At 41.1% G+C, this 22,628-nt stretch overlaps 3 protein-coding genes across 3 annotated transcripts; all 3 read right to left on the bottom strand.

Annotated features, from left to right (window-relative positions):
* Positions 1-252: 252 nt before the first annotated feature.
* On the bottom strand, positions 253-2,063 carry tcap (titin-cap (telethonin)). The gene is made up of 2 exons (XM_083931319.1): positions 1,810-2,063; positions 253-1,550 (listed from the first exon to the last, which is right to left on the bottom strand). The coding sequence occupies exons 1-2, from the start codon at positions 1,959-1,961 to the stop codon at positions 1,160-1,162; spliced, it is 543 nt and encodes a 180-aa protein (XP_083787445.1). The 5' UTR covers positions 1,962-2,063; the 3' UTR covers positions 253-1,159.
* A 2,817-nt stretch (positions 2,064-4,880) lies between these two features.
* Positions 4,881-8,409, bottom strand: LOC310959847 (melanoregulin). The gene is made up of 6 exons (XM_083931317.1): positions 8,293-8,409; positions 7,879-8,170; positions 7,521-7,683; positions 7,127-7,217; positions 6,883-7,046; positions 4,881-5,699 (listed from the first exon to the last, which is right to left on the bottom strand). Exons 2-6 carry the CDS (start codon positions 7,965-7,967, stop codon positions 5,508-5,510), a joined length of 699 nt encoding a protein of 232 aa, XP_083787443.1. The 5' UTR covers positions 7,968-8,170; positions 8,293-8,409; the 3' UTR covers positions 4,881-5,507.
* A 649-nt stretch (positions 8,410-9,058) lies between these two features.
* On the bottom strand, positions 9,059-20,243 carry stard3 (StAR related lipid transfer domain containing 3). The gene is made up of 15 exons (XM_083931314.1): positions 20,200-20,243; positions 17,059-17,300; positions 16,865-16,942; positions 16,641-16,718; positions 16,482-16,535; positions 16,095-16,212; positions 15,904-16,005; positions 15,731-15,786; positions 15,562-15,654; positions 13,394-13,456; positions 12,252-12,347; positions 12,077-12,156; positions 11,852-11,956; positions 11,670-11,763; positions 9,059-10,910 (listed from the first exon to the last, which is right to left on the bottom strand). The coding sequence occupies exons 2-15, from the start codon at positions 17,269-17,271 to the stop codon at positions 10,788-10,790; spliced, it is 1,353 nt and encodes a 450-aa protein (XP_083787440.1). The 5' UTR covers positions 17,272-17,300; positions 20,200-20,243; the 3' UTR covers positions 9,059-10,787.
* Positions 20,244-22,628: the final 2,385 nt, after the last annotated feature.

The raw sequence follows: 22,628 nt of genomic DNA, 5'->3' as shown, positions 1-22,628 counted from the left end.
TTTTCTTCGACTTATAACGCTGTCCTTGCAGCTTAGCTCAACTCTTACTGCCTGGCCGGAATCCTTGTAAACCAGGTTACAATAAGTGATTACTTGTCACTCAGGTTTATCTTCAATCTTCACTTTTCAAGCATGGTTTGATTTCGCCCAACCCCTTTCTGAGCGTGCACATAGCCTGTTGCATTCACCTTTAAATGTAATGAGAATATGTTCATGTTGCATCGGGGGGAAAAAAACACAGTGACAGAGGACTGTAGAACAGCTCAGCTTTTATTAGTAAAAATAAAGATATCTAGGAAAAATGTTTTGACATGATTGCATTCTCAAGAAATACAGTATTTGTTCCTCTATATAAAATGTATATATATTATACACTCAACTAACAAGGCAGACTAAATACACAGTAACATTATTAGTTTTCCTAAGTCTTCTTGAGTAGAGGTGTCAGTACTCAAACACACACACACACACACACACATACACACTCATATATGTACAGCTGCAGTGTTTGATCACGCTGGAGCATTCTGTACTCTTCACAGAGATCAGAAACGGTCAAGGACCCGGAGTTGGACAAATTCCAAGGCACGTTCCCCCAAGTCCTCACCCATCCCCTTCTCCTCTGACTCTCCCTCTTTCCTTTGCACGTCACCTCCCACCCCCTGTCACTTTCATTGCATCCCTTCAATTACCTGATCCTGGAATGGGATTACCTCCAGAACACTTTCTTTTACCTTACTGTGATATTGCACTTTTCAATACAAAAAATAAAAAATAGAAAGGCCAAAGAAATTGTATGCAGCACGGTTAAGAATGCATGATTCCACGGAGAGATCAGCCAGCTGGCCAGCACAGGCCGAGGTCAGCCCATGGCACAGCTGAGAACACACGCCCTGCCTCTCCATCACAATGCCTTCACATAACCACTTCTAATACCTCTGACCACCAAATGCCAACTAGGACTGGTTCCGTGGTTGCCAAGAAACACAGACAGTGCTAAAGAGCTACAGTTTTACTGTTTTTGATGAATGTCACTAGAGATAAATCTAAATATATCTTGTCATGCCGTTTCCTGACACACGTAACTTGATGACTATTATTTCCCAATTGTCGCCCATCTCGTCTCTCCCTAACATCCCATCATATCTCTTTTTGTTTTTCACCCTCTCTGGGCCTCTTGAGACAGGGAGCGACCCAGGTCTCTGGGCCCTTTGACAAACTCCATGAGGGTCGGCTTGACCGGGGGGAGGTCTCTCGTGATCTCATCCACGGTCCTCTTGCTGGGACAGGCTCTGTCTGGGGTAGGGATGGGCTTCAGGTCCTCCAAGGTGTGTGGGGCTCCACGTCCAAGCCTGACACCCAGCTCGGCAGGGGTGAAGATGGGCAAGGGGAGCGTTTTTCTCTTTGGCAGCAGCTGGTGCTCCCTCACCCCTCTTTCCACGGTGCCCACTCTGAAGACACCAGAGGGGCAGATCTGTTTCAGCGTACGGGTCTGCCACTGCCGGGACAGAGTCTCCCTACGAGAGTCGTCATTCATGTTCATTGTCTGCCTACAGGCATCGGAGAAAAGTTGAAATTAGAAACGGTGGGAGTACTCACTGTGATTTACCGTTGTAATTACACTAGAACTGCCTTCCAATATGAGAACTGTTCAAGAAGAATTGCCAAGTAGATTTCAATGCATATCTGCTGATGGTATGAAGATTCACAGTCTGAATGCTATTAGAAATAGAAACGTTTCCCCCCTCATTCAGTGGTGGCACATACCACATTAAGGGGATGTTTTGTGGTTGGTGTGTGAGCTCTCACCTGTCCTGAGGTTGAGTCTTGAGACTGACACTATGCCAATCAGCGCTGTAGCTCTCCCTTTGAGCCCTGTTCTCCTCCCGTAAGGTGCAGGTCAGCTCAGCTCCCACCACCACACCGTTACGCTTCTCCAGGACGGTACACACTGGCTTCATCTCTGCTGTGGGAAGATCTGGCTCAGATTTATTACCTCCACTGGTTAATCAATCTGATGCTGTGTCTTTGATAAGGCTGTTTGTTGTTCCTCTTTCTCTCTTTGTGCGGTCTCTGTCTGGGCTTCGGGTCTGTCAAGACTTTTATAGATGTTCTGTTTCTATTTCTGATCCATGTTGTCACTTTACAATGAGTGTGCACTGACATTGGACACCAAGTGCTCCATGTCTCATTCCCTAAGAGCTGGAAGCCCAAACTCTGAGGTGGTGTTACGGGTAATTGGGCTGGAAATCCCCTAAATCTCAAATCGTTTGCCCACTCCTCTATAATCACTCAGCCCAACACTTTCCACTACAGCTGGGATTGTGAGAGGGGAAAGTGTCAGAGACATTCTGTATGGGGATTATATAACATGTAGACAGACAAACACATCACGTTTAGTCTAGGGAGAGGAATCTTAATAAGGTTTTGGTCTTGATGTAAACGAAGCAGCAAGAGACACAGCGTTGATGTGGAAAGATAACAGTGATGCAGCTGTTCTTCATACAAAAAGAATTTTAAAACAACATATCTGACACTTGGAGATAAAAGGGGAAAAGCTAGAGGAATTTATGGAATAGCTTATCATATCCTGCTGACTTTAAAAACACAATAGAGCTCAGAAGGAGTTTATACAACAGCTGTTCCTTGTGACAACATCAAACCCCCTCATTAAATGCCATTACAGTGCACTGCCTCACAGTAACAGTGAGCGCTTCCTCAGTCCCCGGTGATTCATTACCTCAGTGACAGAGCGACACGCAAGCAATAATCAACTCAGGTTACAGACCATGAAACACGCTGATCGTACAGCACACACACTCTCTCTCTCTCTAACCTCTGACAGTTGTCTGCCGGTGCGATGTTACCGGCCCCTGCCTCTGACTCATTCATCCACATCAGGTACTGATATCATCAGAGAACACATATCATATCCCATATCACACACACACACACACACACACACACACACACACACACACACACACACACACACACACACACACACACACACACACACACACACACACACACACACACACACACACACACACACACACACACACACACACACACACACACACACACACACACACACACACACACACACACACACACACACACACACACACACACACACACACACACACACACACACACACACACACACACACACACACACACACACACACACACACACACACACACACACACACACACACACACACAGTGTGTTTTTGTTTCCCCATCAGTTTCAATGAATGAAAAGAAAAAAGAAAAATCTGCCCAAAATATGACATTTAATGTGTGGCTGTTCCTCTGCACATTCAGACCTAAATGACAGACATTCCTTTCCACTGACTATTCATGTCCAGTATATCTAGTGCTATTTTCCCTCTGCCTGGTTCGGCAATATGTCACTTTGTCAGCAAGCTGACATTGTGCATGCAAGTTATTGCTTAGTTTCAGAGAGGGAAAAGAGAGCAAGCACACCCTAGGCATCCTTGGGGTCGTGCCTTCAGTCATGTTATGACACCATGGCAACCATGAAATGCCATTTCAGAAACTTAGTAAGTCAGTATGCAAGGTCCTGCAGTGTTGATATATCTTTTTTGAATTGACAAGACACTGTGTTCAATAATAGATTGTGATGTACACAGAGTGTTCGTCATAACTTGGGTATTCACCTGCTTAAAGTGCAAGAGGACATCAGATTATGGCGGTCACTTTCTTCCTGTTTTTGGGTGAGTCCCACTATGCTAATGAAGCCAGAGGTGTGAATGTGATGAGGTGACCCATGTCACAGCCACGCCATGCCCCCCCCCCCTCCCCCCTTTCCATCCTCATCCCTCCAACCACACCAGGCCACACCTGGCTTTCTGATGTTTGTGTTGTATTGTATAACAGCACAGCTACAGCTGCTGGGATGTGACATTTAAATGAGATTTCACAGAGAAGAAGATGTGGAGAGAGAGAGAAAGAGAGGGAGACCAAGAGAGAGAGAGAGAGAGGGCGCAGGAGGGAGAAGGGCAATTGCGGGATAAAGCTTGGCTCTGTCAGGAGGTTGTAAATAAGATGTTGTGAAAGTGCCAGTTGAGGTAAGTCTGATTTTTCTTTTGTGACAGAAGAGTGAATTTTGGAGGACAGAGAGCAGATGCAGGTCAGCCTGAACCATTTGTTAAGCAGCAAGAAGAATCTGAGAAGGTCCTGCACACAATCTTAAACTTGACTCTTGTGCTTCATACTGGCACCACAGTCAACTGTTACAAGTGTGTGTGCGTGTGCGTGTGCGTGTGTGTGAGAGAGAGAGAGCAGGCTGGTGCCGTGTTCAAACATGCGCCCTCAAGAGAGTCTCTCTTACATAACAACAGCAGCAACAACAACAAGCAGCTGGCCACCAAAACTCCATCTACACCATCCGTCTTGGAACCCTGTCTGGTCCCAGCGGGTTGGTCAGACGCCATACAGGCAGCACCAGGCCAGCATGTGAACTATGTCTGCGGATCAGGGTGTAAGCCAACCATGGGTATACAGCCGGCAGGCCATGTGAGGGCTCGGGGCTCAGACTGAAATAAAACCCTTGTTTCCACTTCAAAGGAAAGTTGCTCTCGTGCCACAGTTCCCGTGGAATCACTGCTCACTTGACTCCCACACAGCAAAGCCTAGTTCAGCTTCAGATTGCCTATAGTCATGCAATTTCTTCTTTTCATCTTTGTGTGATTTCAGACAGAAATCACTTCACAATGAGGCACCCCTGGGGAAGTCATCATACCAACATGTGACACTGCAGGCTTAGGCTGGAACTTTATTTTATCATAAACTGGACATAAGAACACAGACAAACTTCCACTTGAGCTTAGACATCTTTCACAGTTTCAGTAAATTGCTGGAGGGGGAAAAACACCCTCATGCATCACTTAAGTCACCTACACAGCTCATCTTAAAAGGTTCAACAAACCGTACCCACTTCATTATATCCCTCTGCTATTTTTTTTTTAATGTTTCAAAAGAAATGCAGACTTTGATGAGTTAAAACTTTCCATTTTACAAACACATTGTTATGAAACTGAGACTATCCGACATCAGATTACTGGGCTTGTTATTCAGTGATATCGATCATGTGATTGAATGAAATGTTTGCTGATAATCATAGGACGAAAAAAGAGGCTGTGGAACATCACTACCCTGAAGGTTCACAACAACTGAACAATGAACAGGCTAAGACCTTTATAAACTGGGAAGTAGAAAAAAAAAAAAAGACCTTTACCAGGCAACCTGTGAAGCTCTTTCAGCTTTTGACCAGAAAGAAAAACAGAATCAAGCTGTGCAGTCGGGGGAGAAAGAAGAAAACTATTCAGATCTAAAACTTCCAAGAAGCAGCAACAGACACATGAAGGTAAGCGCTGTGAATTCCTGTCATCCAGGCTTCCAGGGTTGATGACTACTGCCCCCTGCCTTGTGTCTATCATGATTGCAGCCAGTAGATCTTACAATCTGTCATTCAAATTTCAATCGTCTCTTCCGCTCCCGTCCTCATCTTCTCCACTGCCCCTTCCGTTTATGGCCTCCACCCTGGCCATCAGGAGCGGCAGGTTTATGGCAAGACCCGGAACGTCCTCGTCAGAGCCATCCGTTGGAGGGTAGAAACGCCTTGCCTTTGCCAGAAAATCTTCAGCTATATCTAGATACAGGAGACGATCCTATGAAGAGGTAAAGATGAAGAAAGAGGAAGAAGTGGTTGAAGCAGTGGAACCGAATGTGATCGTTGTCCTCCAGAGACTGAGATATGAACCTCTGGAAGAATCTTGATTAATTTTTCTTTTGATCTAAAAATGATAGCTTTAACTGCAGAAAAATAATCAGAATAAACATGTTAGAGACAGATAAGCCTTGATTACTCCCCAGAGGGGGAAATCATATCTAAGAGGAAGTGCCTTCATGCTGTAGTGAACCCTAACCTTCTTCTATACCAACTCAAAAGTACGGGTATCGGGTACTTTTAGTTACAATTTAAGTTTCCACATTATGCTCATTTTCAGGTTCATACTTGTATATTGGTTTCTACTTGACATGTTTAAAAGCTTAAAACACAATGTCTCTTTAAGCCCTGTCCACTCTGATTGGTCACCATTACAGGGTCTTTTCTTCTTTACAGCTGGTAGATGACTGTAACCACACACACACACACACACACACACACACACACACACACACACACACACACACACACACACACACACACACACACACACACACACACACACACACACACACACACACACACACACACACACACACACACACACACACACACACACACACACACACACACACACACACACACACACACACACACACACACACACACACACACACACACACACACACACACACACACACACACACACACACACACACACACACACACACACACACAGGCTTTAATTATTTCTATGTGGATTGAGTTTTTGATACTTTCACAGTTTTTCTATAAAACCTCAACCTGCTTTATAATTTAAAAAAAAAAGACATGGAGATATCTCTTCTTATAATATGGGCCCTTTAAGTTTGAAAGACTACTTCTTTAGAAGGACAGCCAAACACAATAGTTCCTCCCCTACTCCCCTAGAAGATTCACCATAGGTTCATGCTGAATTCATGCTCCCAATCGTAGAGATAAAATTACAGTAACAAGTTTGGAAAGGGTTGAGGAAAGTACCCCTCACTGTGTCCTGAAGCACAGAGATGGAGTAAACATGGCCTCATTTTGGGTTAGGATGAGTGATTCGTCTCACTTTCCCAATATGTGCTTTATCAAACCTAAGCTCCATTTAACAGCAAGGACACTCTCACTTGCGGGAATAGGAAGAGTTCAAAGATTACCAAGATTAGTAGATATCTCTCCGGGGGTGGCTCTCTGCTGGAGAAGATGGAAGTCTCAGTGTGGAGAGTATGAAGCAGGTCACGTGCTGCTGGGGCATTGCGCATACGGTCATGTGAGGCTCCAGCAGACACTGTCAGCAGTGAGTCTGCCTCCGCCATGAAGCCTAGAAAAGAAGGCAAACCACGTCTGATGACTCTGTATGCATAAGTGACAATCTGTCCCACATCTCATCTGTCCAGTTACCTAAATTCTCCAGGATTGTCTTCCATTTGTCTCTGACTTCTCGACGAGTATCTCTCATGGCCTCGATGTCAACACTTAGTCTGCGATAGCCCTAAACAAGAAAAGGAGAAAGCTTTGATTATTTCTTTCATAGGAGAGGCTCTTCTGGTCTACTCTCTCATAATTAGATCACTATTGTCCTGCTGCTTCATAGCTGTTTTGAATAACTGATGATAACTTTACACAGCTTAAGACGACTTATCATTTATGTCTTGTGTCTTTTACACTTGTTTGACTCAACGTATCAGAGTCCCCAGAGTTTTTGACACTACTTTTTCCATTCTCAACTTCATGTAAACATGATTGAATAAAGCTTCAAGACTCATTCTGTGTCTAGTAAACCTTCCTCACATACCGTGGATCCCATGCGGGTCTTGGTCCTGGCCTGCAGCAGGCCATAAAGGACCCGGTCATCATCTCTCTCCGAGTGGCTGGGGTCTCCTGGCTCGCTCCACAGGTTAGTCTCCTCATCGCGGCGCTTCTGGACTTCACGGTTAAAATACTCCAACGGATCCTGACTATGTGGTCAGCCAACACACATGCTAATTACACTTTCATGCAGTCGCTATGAATACATAATGAGATTAAATTCAGGGATTATATTCCTGTCTTGATGAGAAGTGTGACTGTTATGTGGATGGTAACAATACTCATGTATTAAAGTGGTATGTGGTGTAGAACTTACCTGTCTGGCCTATGTAATGTCTACTTACGGTACTAAAGGCTGTTTTTCATCATCATCGGCATCGTCGTCGTCACCGGCGCAGCAGCAGCAGCAGAGCTTCCTAAAGGCTGAACCCATCTAGTCACAACGGTTGATGATCCAGATGTGGTAAGTGTTGCAATTCTGTGAATGACAGCTTCCTTGGTTCTTCAAGCACTATAGCAGCAGATTCCAGTGGTGAGCCTGGTCTGATATGCATAAAACCAGCTGTTTTTTTCTTTTAAGTCCACAATGCCTTGGCCCCTGTAGATGCTCTGAAGAGAGGGGACCTTACGCAAAGCCTGTTTCAAGAGAGAATTAGCAAGGTTAGAAAAGGCAGCCGTCACTAGAATGAATCTTATCAGTCTGGTTTTAGAGGGTCACAACAGGTCGCAAAGTTACAAAACTGATCCGCAAGCTCTACCTAATTCTCAGCTTCCCATTTTCAGGCCTCAGACGCGGCTCCACATCCAGTAGAGGTTCGTCCTCCAGATCATTAAGGTAGAGATGCTCAGGCAGATGGCAGCCCAAGGACTGGTGCTTCTCACCAGCCTTACAGCCTTGTAAGAGGGTTACAAAAACAGATTCACACACCCACAGCCTCAGAAGACAGTCACAACGCAATCATGTGAGCTGCTCCATGGCTCTCTTATCCTTAGCATTGTTTTGCCCCGAGGACAACACATCTCCTCTTCATTAGTAGGCCTGATTACATTCTCCATATCCAATCTACCATGGCTGTATTGACTTAAGGGTTATTTAATGTTATTGTGTGTGGTTACTGATTGTAGTACTTCACTATGAAAATGTATGTATAAATGTGAGTAAATAATTTTCTTTCCTTGAATTGCTTTGAATTTCTGAAGATTTCAGATGGCTAACATCCATGGATTATCTCATTTTCAAAAAGTCAGATATAAGGCATTGGTAATTTTCTGTAATCGTAAGGTCAGATAGCATGTGACATAGGCTCAAGTCACACAGTATTGTTCATAACATAAAACACCCCCAGGCGCCAACGCTGGAAAATACAGCATGTGTGTATAAAGTACTGTGATCAATTGTTTAAAATGAGTCATTCAGCATCACCTGCTGTCTAAGTCGGCGAAAAATAAAATATCTGTAAAATTACTTCATTTATCAGAGTATAAAATTGTTAACACGAGAAATTCATATGAACACAGTGAGTTCATTTACTTTATTATTAGACATAAGACACTGGTTAAGACTGAAAAACTGTTGGTCAGTATTCATGTGATTGCTTTTAAATTAACAAGTTGTGATGAATGGTCATTCATTAAGGCATTATATATGTATAAAAAGGATTATCAAAGAAAAGAGTACTCCGAGCAGGCTTCATATGCACACAGTATAACTCTGATGAAGCATTGATTTAACAGTATATAAAAAAAAAGCAAAGAAAAAGCTGACTGTAATGTCACTGTGATAAAGGCACCAAAATGTTGATATCAGTAATTGCTTTCATTTGACATGCCTTCGGTACAGTATGTAGCTTAAAAGCAATCCAGACAAATGACTCAGTTAAATCTGCTTAGTCACTCGTTCTGGAGAAAGGAATAATTTCAGACCGTGCTCGCAGCATTCATTAACACCTGGGCTTACAATGTAAAATGCCCCAAGGCTGCGTGGTCATGATGGGAGTGTGATGTGGTGAAATGAATGACCACAACATCACAATTTTCACCCAGAAAAACACTCCTTCAACTTGTGCAAAAGTTCGACAAAGTTCCTCAATCAAGTCCCAGCGGATTTAGAGAAAAACTGCTGGCCTGGTTTTATAAAACTTGGTGGAAGGATGGAGCACAGGCCATGGAAGAAGCCATTAAATGTTGGATGTCGGATCTGAATCACAGGGAGGATAAACTAATTATTTTTCACTTTCTTTACTTTTACAAGATAGGGCACTGCCTTGGGTGCCCTTTTAACATAAGCAAAGATAAATGGTGATTTTCTGGAGGTACAAACTTTGAAACCAAGCTAAAACTTACAAGCAACAATTAATTGATTATAATTAAAAAAAAATTCATGCTCTGTGATGTAAGAAATGGTAGAAAGTCCTCATTCAAAGTCCTCTCAGAGCCTGAGGGGAGATCAGAAATAAACTTATCAGTAAATAATGAGTCTGCTATTTTACCGTAAGGCCACAAGAGGTTATTGGCACCAAAGCTAGCTTAAGTAATCAGACACAGCCTAATTTAACCCCCACCATCTTAATTTGTTTTAACAAGCTTGATAATGCATTTGCAAAACAGATTAACAGCCACCCCATCTGACTCCTGGTTTGCTGATATTTGCACCCTGATCTCAAACTAAAGAGGCTTTCACGATGTGGATCAGTGGTGTCTCCCTCTAGTGGTGATTAGACTGGGGGGGGGGGGGGGGGGGGGGCGGGTGCACCAGAGAAACATACTTAAGGTGGTGCAGTGAAAACACAAAGACAAAAAAATAAAGCGTGCAGTATAAGATAAGGCTCAGAGAAACAGCTGCTTCATGCCATTGCACCAGTTCTTTTGTAACAAGTGAGACAGATATCCAAACGGTGAGAATAACTTGACATCCTCATGCAGGTTTTCTTGTTTCAGTCAGGTCCAGGAAAAACAGTTCTCATTGCACAGGGGACAGGGACACAGCAAAAACAATTAAAGGTCCACATAAAAATATGTATGCGATCACGCTTAAAAAAACAAATTGCTGAAATTTCATCTTTGAAATCTGAAAAAACAGCTCTTCTCTTGTGACTGTAATGTGTGGCCACATGCTTCACATCTCCTATGCTTATAAGTGCAGTCTTCTCCGTCACGGTAGCACATCCCTTCAACTAAGGGAACGGCTGCACCCGAGAAAACAGTAGTGACACGTCTCAAGCAACTGTGGCACAGTTTGATGTCTCTCCCGTCTTTAAGTGTGGTGGTGGGAGCGGAGAGACGGACGCAGCTCGGCGATGCGTTGCCGTAAATGGGACATGAATTCAAACATGGTGGCAGCCAGACTCTGGTGGATGAGGTAGCGGGGCAGTCGGCCCTGACGAGACACAAAAGGTCAGAGTCAATTCTGTACTTTATTAACATCATCCATTTTTTTGCTCACTTGCATTATTTTCTTTACACTTAATTTCCATTTTTAGCCTTGTTAGCGTCTCTGGATGGCTGTCTGTCAGTCAACCACATTGAAATCTAACTTGGGCAGTGTATGATGGTATCTTAATTTAAACCTTAAAGAACAATAAAGATCTGAAATCAATGTATAATGATGAATAGATAGGAAAATAAGCGGCCTTCTTCCATAGATTCTCGCTAAGAGGACGTGATATTTTTTGCACTGACGGATACTGACAAATCAAGCCTTTTTCCTTTCCACTCAAACTTCCACTAGTAGAGACTAATCTCTGCTGGCATGTAGTGTGCACTACAATACAACATCTTCGTAACAGTTTAATAGAATGTAATAGAATGAGGAGAGCCTTTTTTTGACGGTATTGAATACCGGCAGGATTTTTAAATATCCTGGTATACTGCAATACCTTGTTATGCAAGTACCCTGTAATACATTTAATCTCAGTGTTATTTAAATATTTCTGTTAATAGATTAAAGTATAATTACTGACTGAGAATAGAGCAAATAGGGGTTTTAAAACATACCTCAATCTACTTTTCTGCATCCTGTCACGCCTTTTCCAATTACACAATTTAGTAATGTTTCAGTTTATAAAAAGGCAAAGATGATCCCATCTTGCTTCAAATGACAAAAATATCAGACTAACTGCAGCGTGCATGTTCTCACCTTCAAGTCTGTGTTGAGGACCCAGATGAAGGTGCAGACGGACGGATTACTGCTGGATTTGAGGACCACAAATCCTCCTGGACCGTTCTCTCCCCTGATGCCGGCAGGACAGAGAAGTTAAAGAAAAGAAACTAACATAACTGCACTTTTTTCTTAAATCGATATGATGTTCATGGTCTGACCTGACGAAGCGACCGCTCGCAGGTTTGGCCTCGTGGTCCGTTGCCATGCCAGCAGACAGGTAGCAGTCTCGTTTGCGTTCCACCCGCCGAACATTAACAAAGTCCCTAAAGGAAGAAAAATCAATTGGTCGATCAATTTGTTTTACTTCAGGACTGCTGAGAATAAGATTAAAAGATAGAAAACAGGACGGATGAGAAAGAAGTGCATATGTTGTGCTAATGCACCTCGCAGACACAACTCCCCCCGCTGCTCCAGAGGAGACATCATATGACACGAGCGTGTTGTCGTCAACTCGCTGAAGGATCTGAGGAGGAAGGCAGAACGCGCTGCTAGATCGGCTCACACACATACATCTAAATAATAAAAAATGTTCAATAAAGATGACGTTAAAGTTGTCACCTGGCAGCCAGAAACAGTTTTGTTCCACTGAACCATCTTCTCTGGTTGCAGAATTACCTCCTGATACACAAGCTCAGCAGGACACTGCATAAAGGCCTGTACAGAAACAATCATACACATTAACATTTCAAAATTGCTCATTTTCAACCATATTTGATGGGATTTTTCCCCAATTACACTTTTATTTCAGCCTCAGGACTTTTCTCATTTTTTTTAAAGGAACTCATTGCGTTTGTGTATACCCCAAAAAAATACCTCCACAGGTGGTGGTACTTTATGAAAGGACAGGAACTTTAAGAGGATTCGTCTATGGCTTCATTCATAAAAAAGGATCAAGAATCGATTTAGAGCCAATTTTAGGACGAGGAGAGAGCATTTTTCTTTGTGTGATAAGATCAAAAGTAGGCTTTGCTGTCAGATTCCTTGAATCATTTTCAAAAAGACGGAGAAAAGAAGAGAGATCACGAGAGCCTGCTGAGAGTACGATACAGACGAGCTGAGAGAGAGAGAGTGTGCGGTGGTGCTGTGAATAAGAGAAATAAAACTTTATTTTGTGATTGTTTCACAGTGGTTACATACTAAAGCGCAAATAAACTAAGAAGGGCGTCTGAAATTAAAATAAATCTGAGGCTGCGTTGGTTGGGATCAAGCCTTGTTTATCATTTACAGTAATAACTCCTCAAGTCACAGCGGTAAAGCCTTGGAAAACAGAACGCCTCAAATAGCCTTCAGTTATGCAGCATTCTGTAAATAGCAGGACTGAATTCCTCTAAAGGAACTTTTGCAACGTGACTCCAGTTGCTCTAAAGCTAGAGGAACAGCACTAAGAAGTTTCTTTATGCAACTTTAATCTGGGTTTTTTTCATCACTAGAGGTTGTTCAAATACATACAGTACATGAGCATCAGCTGCACTGATATACAGCCTTGTCTAGTCTTTACTGTTACATCAACAATAATGTAGTTCATTCCTGAAGCATAAGATACCAACGAGACCGAATATGGAATTAATCAGCTTCAAAAAACATTGTTTGAAAATATATTCATGGCTCAGAAGGTCTAAATATGATTCACTGGGGTGGGGTCACTACTGGAAACACGTGGTGAGGAAGTTTCACAATGAACACACAAAGTTCTGCTGTACCTTGAGAATGAAAGTCTTTCCATGGAAGGGAATCTCCAGAGTGTAAACAGAGTCTCCCATGTCCTGACATGAAACAAAACACGGTTAGAGTCATGATGCTTTCTCTCTCATTTGAATGTTGTTTTTAAAAGGAAAACTAAAGTAAAAGAATCTTCATGGCTGGGTGGGAAAACATAGAGCACCTTTTCCATTTTAAATAAAATGTCAGATGCAGGGGAAAAAAAGAAAGAAAAAAAAGAGATGAAATGACCAATGAACTGAACCGTGCCTGCAGCAAAAAATGTGGTACGACAAGAGTTGGGTTTGAGAATTTGATCTGGTTCCAAGTTGCTAAAATATGCACACACACAAATATGTTATTGAATCTTTTATGCCTGCTTTACTTATTATGAAACATCTGGCATTTAGTTAGTAATCTTAATGTCCATCTTTAAAATATGCTTTATTCAACGTTGCACAGCTTTACATACAACCCCCTCTCACAACAGGTGAGAAGTTTTAAAGTTACTATAAATATGTTAATCATAGGAGTCACACGTGTTGGAAGCCCCATTATATTTGTAGAGGTAGAGGGAAAGTGAACCCTGAGCGTAGTAGCTCTGAACGTACATCTTTTAACATACATCCCCAAACAAACTGGATCTATAAGGTTTAAATAATCTATATTTAATATACAGTACAGTTCAATCAGTAGTACCAATGATGATACCAATTTCAACATTATGTGTGTGTGTGTAATATATATATATATATATATTAATAAAACAAAAATCCTTATCATTAACAAATAATCTAAACAATCTCAACACAGATCCCTTACAATTGTGACCAAGGCACATATTCAGTGTTTTAGTTTAGTGACACTATTTTTGAATTACCTCAAAACTATTTCTGCATTTCTGTATTGAAGTTTGGTAAATGGACTTATTATATAGCACCTTTCTAGTCTTCTGAATACTCAAGGTGCTTTCACACTACTGCCAAATTGACCCTTTCAAAGACATCCATACTGATGGCAGTGGACATCTACATACCATCTAATCATTCCCACACCTATGTGCAGCACAGGGTGCAGTTTGGGGTTCAGTTACTTGCCCAAGGACAGTTCAACATGCGGACTGGAGGAGCCAGGAGGGATTAAGGTCGTACTCACACTGTCCTCCCGGACCGAGACCCGGACTTTAGGGTACTTGTCCCCCCTCCCTCTCCCCCCCGCGCCCCAGCCCCGTTTGTACTCACACTACCTGGGCCTCGGCCAATGCTTCTTGCTGTCCATACGCCATCACGCCGTAACACGTCACACGCATTGATCGCGTGTGTGTGGCTTTGTTTACAAATCTTTCCATAGACCTCGGAGTTTTTGTGCGTCTTGTCGACTGTTTTTGAATATTTTCATCCGACCAAATCTGCAGTAAACACTCCACCTCCGCATCACACCAACGTGAACCTTTCACCGCCATTGTTGTTGTTGTTAAATGTCCGCGCATGGTCCGTCCTTCTATTTACATGTCCGAACAGGCGGACATAACGCTACTGCCGTAGGGCTCGTGCTCGTACACGTGCGCACGCTCGTGCTCGTACATGTGCAAACGGCTCCGCTAAAGCCCACCTCTTTCAAGCGGGCCGTGGACGGTCCGCTGGCCGCAGTTGAGCGCGGAGCGGGTCCACTCACACTGCTTAAAGGTACTAGGCTTTAGCTGAAAAAACGGTTTTGGCCGCGGCCAAAAGGACAGTGTGAGTAGGCTATGAAATGGCCAATCTCTGGAATGGAGGACGACCCGCTCTACCTCTGAGCCACAGCCGCTCCCGTTTCTTGTTAGTTATTGGGCGACATATTCACCAGTACCAATGTATCTGCAATATGCTGATATACTAGCTCCTATATACAAATTCAATATAAAATACAGATTCCTTAAATTGTAATCAAATTATAACCCTCCATATGGCTGGCAGCAAAACACTAACTAACTCTAAAGTTTTGAATCTTGGTGTCATATTGACTTGTACTATTTGGGAGTCTAACACAGCGTGTTAGCAGCGCAGCTTCAGTTCTTTGTCAGTCCCTCAGATGCATTTCAGCGCTGCAGATCTGTGTTTAACCTCAATGGGGAAGAGATACTTCTCTATTAGACAAATCAAACACGTTGAAGCTGAAAACATACACTCACATTGTTTTTTTCATACTTCCAGTTGTCCTCCTGGGCTAAGATCTGCTCTACCACAGACATGGCCTCACGACCCTGTCTGACATACTCCTTCTCCTGGAACAAGAGAAAGAAAATCATTAGTGATGATCAGACGAGGAGTAGAAAAGACTCCTCAGACTGAAGCCGCTACCTGTGAAGTGACAGCTCTGCGTCCAAGACCTTCCTCATCCAGATCCTCTTCAGAGCCTGCAGACACAAGTTCATATGATAAATGTACAAACATATCAGAAAGAATTAACCCTGACACAGAGTGTTGAGGCTAATTTAACAAGAACAGATCAAAAAGAAGTGAGCAGATTTCACCTGCGACAGATTCAGGTGGAGAATAAAACTGTCCGTCTGAAACAGCACGGGGGTAGATCATAGGGGCTCGTTCACAGGCTGCGTTTACAGCTGCCAGGTAGGCTGATGTCAAAGGAGAAAAATAGGTGTAAAAAAAAAAAAAACGATTGTGGTGGCGTCTTGTTCAAACTTGTCAGGAAACTTTCACTCACCTCTTTCATCACCCGCCTCCTGAGTGAGCACCTTGAAGTCAAGGAACCAGGTCTCCAGCCAGGCAACCACAAAGGAAGTGATGGGTATCACATAGCCAAAGGCATTTTGGGACAGAAGCTGTGTCGACACAGAAACCATGTCATTTTTGAAGCTGCAGGGTATCAAAAGTACTTCAAGTGTTCTTAAAATAAGTGGTGGTTGTATTTCATGTTGATTTACTTCCTTATTTTTGAATGTAAAGAAGGCAAGAGCTGTAAAACATCATAAAAACTCCTAACAGCTCATCGCTCTGTCACATTGCATTTATTACTGGCATAAATGCAGAAGTGAAAAGAAGCCTCTGTGGTTTCCTAATGACATGCGCAGGCAAAAAAGGGGACACTCACACTAGATACAACGACCTTAACAATGAGGAAGGCGCTGGTCACTAGAGTGGTAATCTGTGGAGGAAAAGGACGATTTAGATGTACGTTACAGTAATCTGCATAGAAGAGACATCAAAGTATTTAATGAGTGTGTGTTTCATCGTAACTGAGAGCACTTACCGCAATAACCAACCAATGCCTAAACCGAAAAACAGCATAACCCACTTGTAGACACAGGAAGCGAAACACGGCAAGGAGCTGAGACGAGGAGGAGCAGAAAAAGAAAATGAACTTGGGCCTTGAATGTTATCGTGTGGTTCAGGCATATTGACTTATGTCAACATTTCCTCCTCTTGTGTCAATAAATACAGACATGCAACAATATCGGTCTTTGAAACACTTACAAAGATGTCAAAGAAAGAAGACCTGTAGTCATAAAGGACGACCTCCTTTTTTAAACTGTCCCAGATTGAGCTGTCGATCTGCAGGAGAACAGAGCAGAGCCTGCATCAGAGTCTTACACATCACTGCTGTGACAAAAAGACATGTCTCTAAAACTTCCATGTTCTCTATCTGTTGAGATCAAATGAGCACTCACATTCAGCTCGATAATCCAGAGAAGGGAGATGAAGAGCAGGTCGAACGTCACAAAGAGACAGAAGGTGCGGCGGACGTCGGAGATGGCCTTGCGCTCTGCTGGCGGCACCAACAGGTACGGGGACGGGAGGGACAGCGATGTAGAGTAGGACGCGTTCAGGGAGGCGATGGCAGGGAGGCTGCCCCCGAGCTCCCCATAGTCAACACCTGGCATTCCTGCGGTGAGACAGGAAACTCCCCCTGCTGAAGGACAAAAGATAAAATCCTTTACTGAAGAATAAGAATGTGTAGAGAAATGTACACAATGTTCACCCAGCATGGATATAATAACCATTAAAAGTAGAGTATGAAAAGCCGTGTGTATAACTCCTAAACAATGAACCATGAGTCACTGTTTTTAGTTTCACTCATAAAATTTGCATTTGCAACATTGCTTATACAAGTCTGCACCTTTTGTGTGTGTTTGCAGAAAAAAAGAAAGAAGATAACAGCAGTGAAGAAGACACATACTTGCTGCTCTACGTGCAGCCTTCCTCACCTTACCATAGGACATTTTTATCAGGGTTAACATCCAAAGATACATTATTTTTTACGTTTGATGCACATTTTAAATGTATATATTGATCATTTTATATGTATTGGATTATATGTATGCTTCATAAGCTATAGATGTAGTTAAGATAAACAGCTTAAGGTACATTTGTTATCTCTCTTTATGAAGAACCACAGTGTCTTTTTGTCTTTTGGTGAACAGTCCTCTGCCAGTGTTACACTTTAAATGAATGTTTCTCCATTGACGATTTGGCAGTAATCAGGAATATTGTCGCTGAATATTCTGCATCATCTTTGTGTAGACAAACTATTTGTGCTGTTTGAAAGCTGATCCATGATATAGGACTTGATCTGATAAATTCCATTCAATTCAACAAAATCTAGGGGTTGTTCAAGGGCACATGTTGTAGTTGTACATGAAACAGAGACTAAACAAAAACAACAACAGTGCAAAACGCTGCAAACAACCGTAAAGTCTAAAATAATGCCAGCATCAGTGCACAAATATATACAATAAATATAGTGTAAGGTGTGTTGTGCAGTTTTTACTCTGTGTATTTTCGTGGTGGAGCCTTTATTGTCGGAAGAATAACCGCTTGTAACAGGAAGGGATTCTGTTTTAGCACCAACAAGTTTGACCATTGGACCATTGTTAACCAAGTGAGTCACGATCAGTCGTTGCCGAGTGAATTTTCAATTTGCTCTTGAACTTTTTCTAGACAATGAACATAATGTTTACAAGCATCATCAGTTCATCTGCTTACCTATAGAAGAAAGACTACATATGGAAAGCAATTTTAACATTGAACAGCATCGCACTGCTATATTTACATTTTAGATATCCATAAGACCCTTTCTCCCTAATGAAAATTGAATTGTTACTAGTCAGAATAAAAAAATGTCAGATATCCACAACATCATTCCTACTAGTACAAATGACGTCACTTTTGCCATTCATGTATGACCTTTGTGTATTGCACCATGTTGGCTTTGATTCTTAAAAGGACTCTAAATTAAATGAAATGTTTATTTCGTTAGAATGACTTTGTCCTGCAGGAGTTCTTGTACCATTTGATAGATATGTTTCCTCAAAAAATCTTTCTCACCATGCAGCAGAATTGTGCATTATGTATTCCTCACATCCAAACTTTTCAATGGAATTGCATTGCTAGGCAACAGCTTTGGTCCTTGTTGACTTCCTGTCAGCTGATCTCATTCACTGCAACAGGAAGTGAACTAGGAAACATTTAGAGTGTTTATGTATATCCTCAATTACACTTTTGATACCTAGAATCAACATTCTGGATATCTGTAATGTAATTCTTACTTGTAAAATTGCATTTGTTCAAATTCGTAATGACATTTTTACTGGTCAGAATGTATTTTGGTTAGTCACAGTTACATTATGGATAAGTGTAATGGTTTTTCATTTGGGATATCTGAAATTAAATTATGACTTAAACAAATAGGATTGTAGATATCTGAAATGGGAGTTTTCCCCTGTTGAGAATTACATGAGATATCCATAATGTTCATGCTAGATATCTAAAATGCAATTCTCAATAGGGAAAAACTATAATTTAATATTATATAATACAATTGTTAATAAAAACTAGGATATAAAGAATTGGAAGCCCAGTACACGTGTGCAGCGTTCGTTTGTGTGCACCATTTCCAAGGTCAAATTCAAGCACTTTTAATGCCCATTTTTAAGCTTTTCCAGCACCTTAAGCATGTTATAAATTACATATTCTACAAGTACATATTGAACATGATTATTAACTCATTAAAAGAGATGGCATTGTGCTATAAACAACTAAACAATTGTGTTTTATTATTCCAGAAGGATGAGAAATTAAATGTCTATTCTACAGCTATTTATTGTGAAAGAAATGCAATACAGATACAATTTCAGGGCATTTTCAAGCACTTTATCCAAAATTCAAGCACTTTTCAAACCTTAGAAACACAACATTTAAATCCAAGCATTTTCAAGGATATTAAGCACCTGTAAGAACCACGTGAATGGCAAAAGGGATGTAAAATAGTCACCCCCCCCCCTCTCTCACTTCTGCTAAACAAAAACAAACATCCTCTTAATTATTTTTATTATTTTACACACAAACTCACAAAGCATATGGACATATCATGACTTTACATAGCTTTACATCATATACTTTGTACATAAAGACAAAGCCATCAACTTTGTAAATACAACATTGTGCAAAAACAAACATCCTGACGGTGACTGTTACTTCACTGGCAGCCATGCTAATGAGCTAACTTACCTTACATGTCAGCCTTACATGTGTTACCAGTATAACAACACAGACCGAAACAACAATACACCCTTAACTGTTGTAAACAAACAAACATTAGCTCGCTAACTAGCCACTAGCGTTAGCTCCACCGGCTAATTTACCTTCGTTTCTAAACTGTTTACACCACGAAGAAGAAAAACGTCACAAAGACATCATGTCTGAACTGAACAGCAACATAAAGGGACGCAATGCAACAGGGGGTGAACCTAACACAACGCCGAAGTGATTTATTTCGTTAAAAAAAAACAAATTTAAAGCATTAAACTTACTTGATTTACCGCATCATTGTCGCCTGACGTTTGCTTCCGGGCCGACCTCTCAAAGACGAAATATCGCGCAAGATATATCACTGCGTCGCAAAACAACACGCCGAAAAAATCACGTGAAGGCACCATATTTCTGTGTTTTATATGTATATATTTGGGTGTCGGAGATAATGTCAGACCAAACCAAAACAAACCTGACAATGATTTAATTATTAAGGGGTAGGATTGAATACATTTAACTTCTCCCTACTCCGTTTCACGCATGTAGATTGAGATAAATCACCAATGAAATCAATTAAGTTATCTCTTTCTCCCTTTATATACTGTTTTTCTGAGCATGTGTCTTTTGTCATGGTGTACATGCAACATGACATAGATAAATACAAATACAAAAAAGAAATACGCCTATGACGTAGGAAAATACTTCAGACCATGTGACAGCCTGAGGGGAAAGGGAGCAAAATCAAACATTTATATCCGGAAATATTACAATGCTGTTGTGTTTAGCTTGACTTAATAATTGGATGTAGTTACAAAATGTGACCGGTAGAGGGCAGGAAAACACAGCAGCAGTTGTTGAAAAGTTACAATTTAGATAGATAGATAGATAGATAGATAGATAGATAGATAGATAGATAGATAGATAGATAGATAGATAGATATATAGATAGATAGATAGATAGATAGATAGATAGATAGATAGATAGATAGATAGATGGATAGATAGATAGATGGATAGATAGATAGATGGATAGGTCGATAGATCGATAAATTAATGAACGAACAAATGAACAAACGAAGAAACAAATAAATAAATATCAAACTAACTTATAAATTAATTAATGTATAAATGAAGTCTAGGTGCACAAAGCTGGTAGAGCCATATCCAAACAGACTGATTGCTGTAATTAAAGCAAAAGGTGCGTCCACAAAGTATCAAATATGGGGGCTCATCACCTTGCCAACCCTGCTATTCTAATTTTTGATTTTAATATTATTATTATTATATTATTATAATGTGACAATCACACTGGAACAAAATATATATATTATGTATTATTATCTCAGGGTGTAAAACAAAAAAAGTGACTTTTTCAAAGGGTCTCATGACTTTATAGGCACTGTATGTTAATGGAGGAGTAGAAAACACTTCTACACACAATACACACAACACACAATAAACGCAGGTTTATTGTTGTGGTATTAATGGTGAGTAATGTATTTAATTACATCCTTAAATAGTAAACTAGCCCACCTTTCTCACACTAGTCTTTATAAACCCCTTTAACAGAAAAAACCTGTGTAATTGACTGGGATGTAGTGACACACTGTGACCACCGGGGGCAGCAGACATCAGCCTCACCTAAGAGTAAAGGCAGAATCAAAAAACCTCGCAACTAAAACTTCCGGTAAGGTTTTCAAAATAAAGCTTTAAAAAAAACACACGCGCACTTACCGGTAGCCTATAGATGCACTGTTTTGGGTTATAGGAATGTTATGCACCAACTAAACTACTCCATGCTCGAAACACTGCTGTCATTTTAAAGCAGAGCTGCCGTCGCGCTATCCAACACGGCGAGATAATTACCTACACAGTACTTCCGGTCTCGTCAGACCATACGATATTGCATTAAAACAACTTTAAATCATGTTTTTGGCGATGTTTGTAACCCCTATAGTGTGTTACAAATATAAAACATGCCACTACAACAGATTTAAATCCATCAAAAGCATCAAACAGAGCAAACATTAATAGGGGTAGAATTAAAATACACTTTAGATAATTAAAAAAATATCAAAAAACAAGAAGAATTCTATTTTGGTGGTAAAACATATATTTTGCTGACATTTTTAGACCTGATGGAATCGTTAAATATAGCTTCACGTGGGATCATTCTCTGCATCCCTACATCTGAAAATGACAAGTAGGTTGTTTTTTGACAATATTCTCGGTCCACACCTGAAAGGCCTGGTTATGAGTAATGAATTAAAACAAAACCAAGTGTGATAAACCCACACAACAAATCTTACCTATATGTTATAGCAAATAAATAAATAAATGGATTGTTTTGGGTTTGTTTTTTTTTGCAGTACAAAGTGAGCTATAGAGCAGCGGTGTCAAACTCCAATTCACAGTGGGCCAAATTTAAAAACTGGGACAAAGTTGTGGGCCAAACTCAATATTTACCAAAAAAAAAGGAAAAAAAAAAAGACTGCAAATGTGCATGTTCCCTTTCTCTCCAGATGTGTAATGTTGAACCTTTCCAGTGCAGGTCCTTGTTCTTGTCGTGGTGTTTCTGTTTTATTCTTTGGTTACAGCCACAGTGACAAACAGCGCTTAACCTTCATAAACAGATAATGTTGTAAACTGTGTTGAAAGCTCCTGTGTCCGTCTTTCTTTTGGACGTTTTTGGGGAGGGGTGGATTAAGTT

The sequence above is a fragment of the Echiichthys vipera genome, assembly GCF_963691815.1.
Source record: "Echiichthys vipera genome assembly, chromosome: 17".
In the NCBI taxonomy this organism is placed as follows: Eukaryota; Metazoa; Chordata; class Actinopteri; order Perciformes; family Trachinidae; genus Echiichthys; species Echiichthys vipera.
This window is presented reverse-complemented; position numbering and strand designations above follow the sequence as displayed.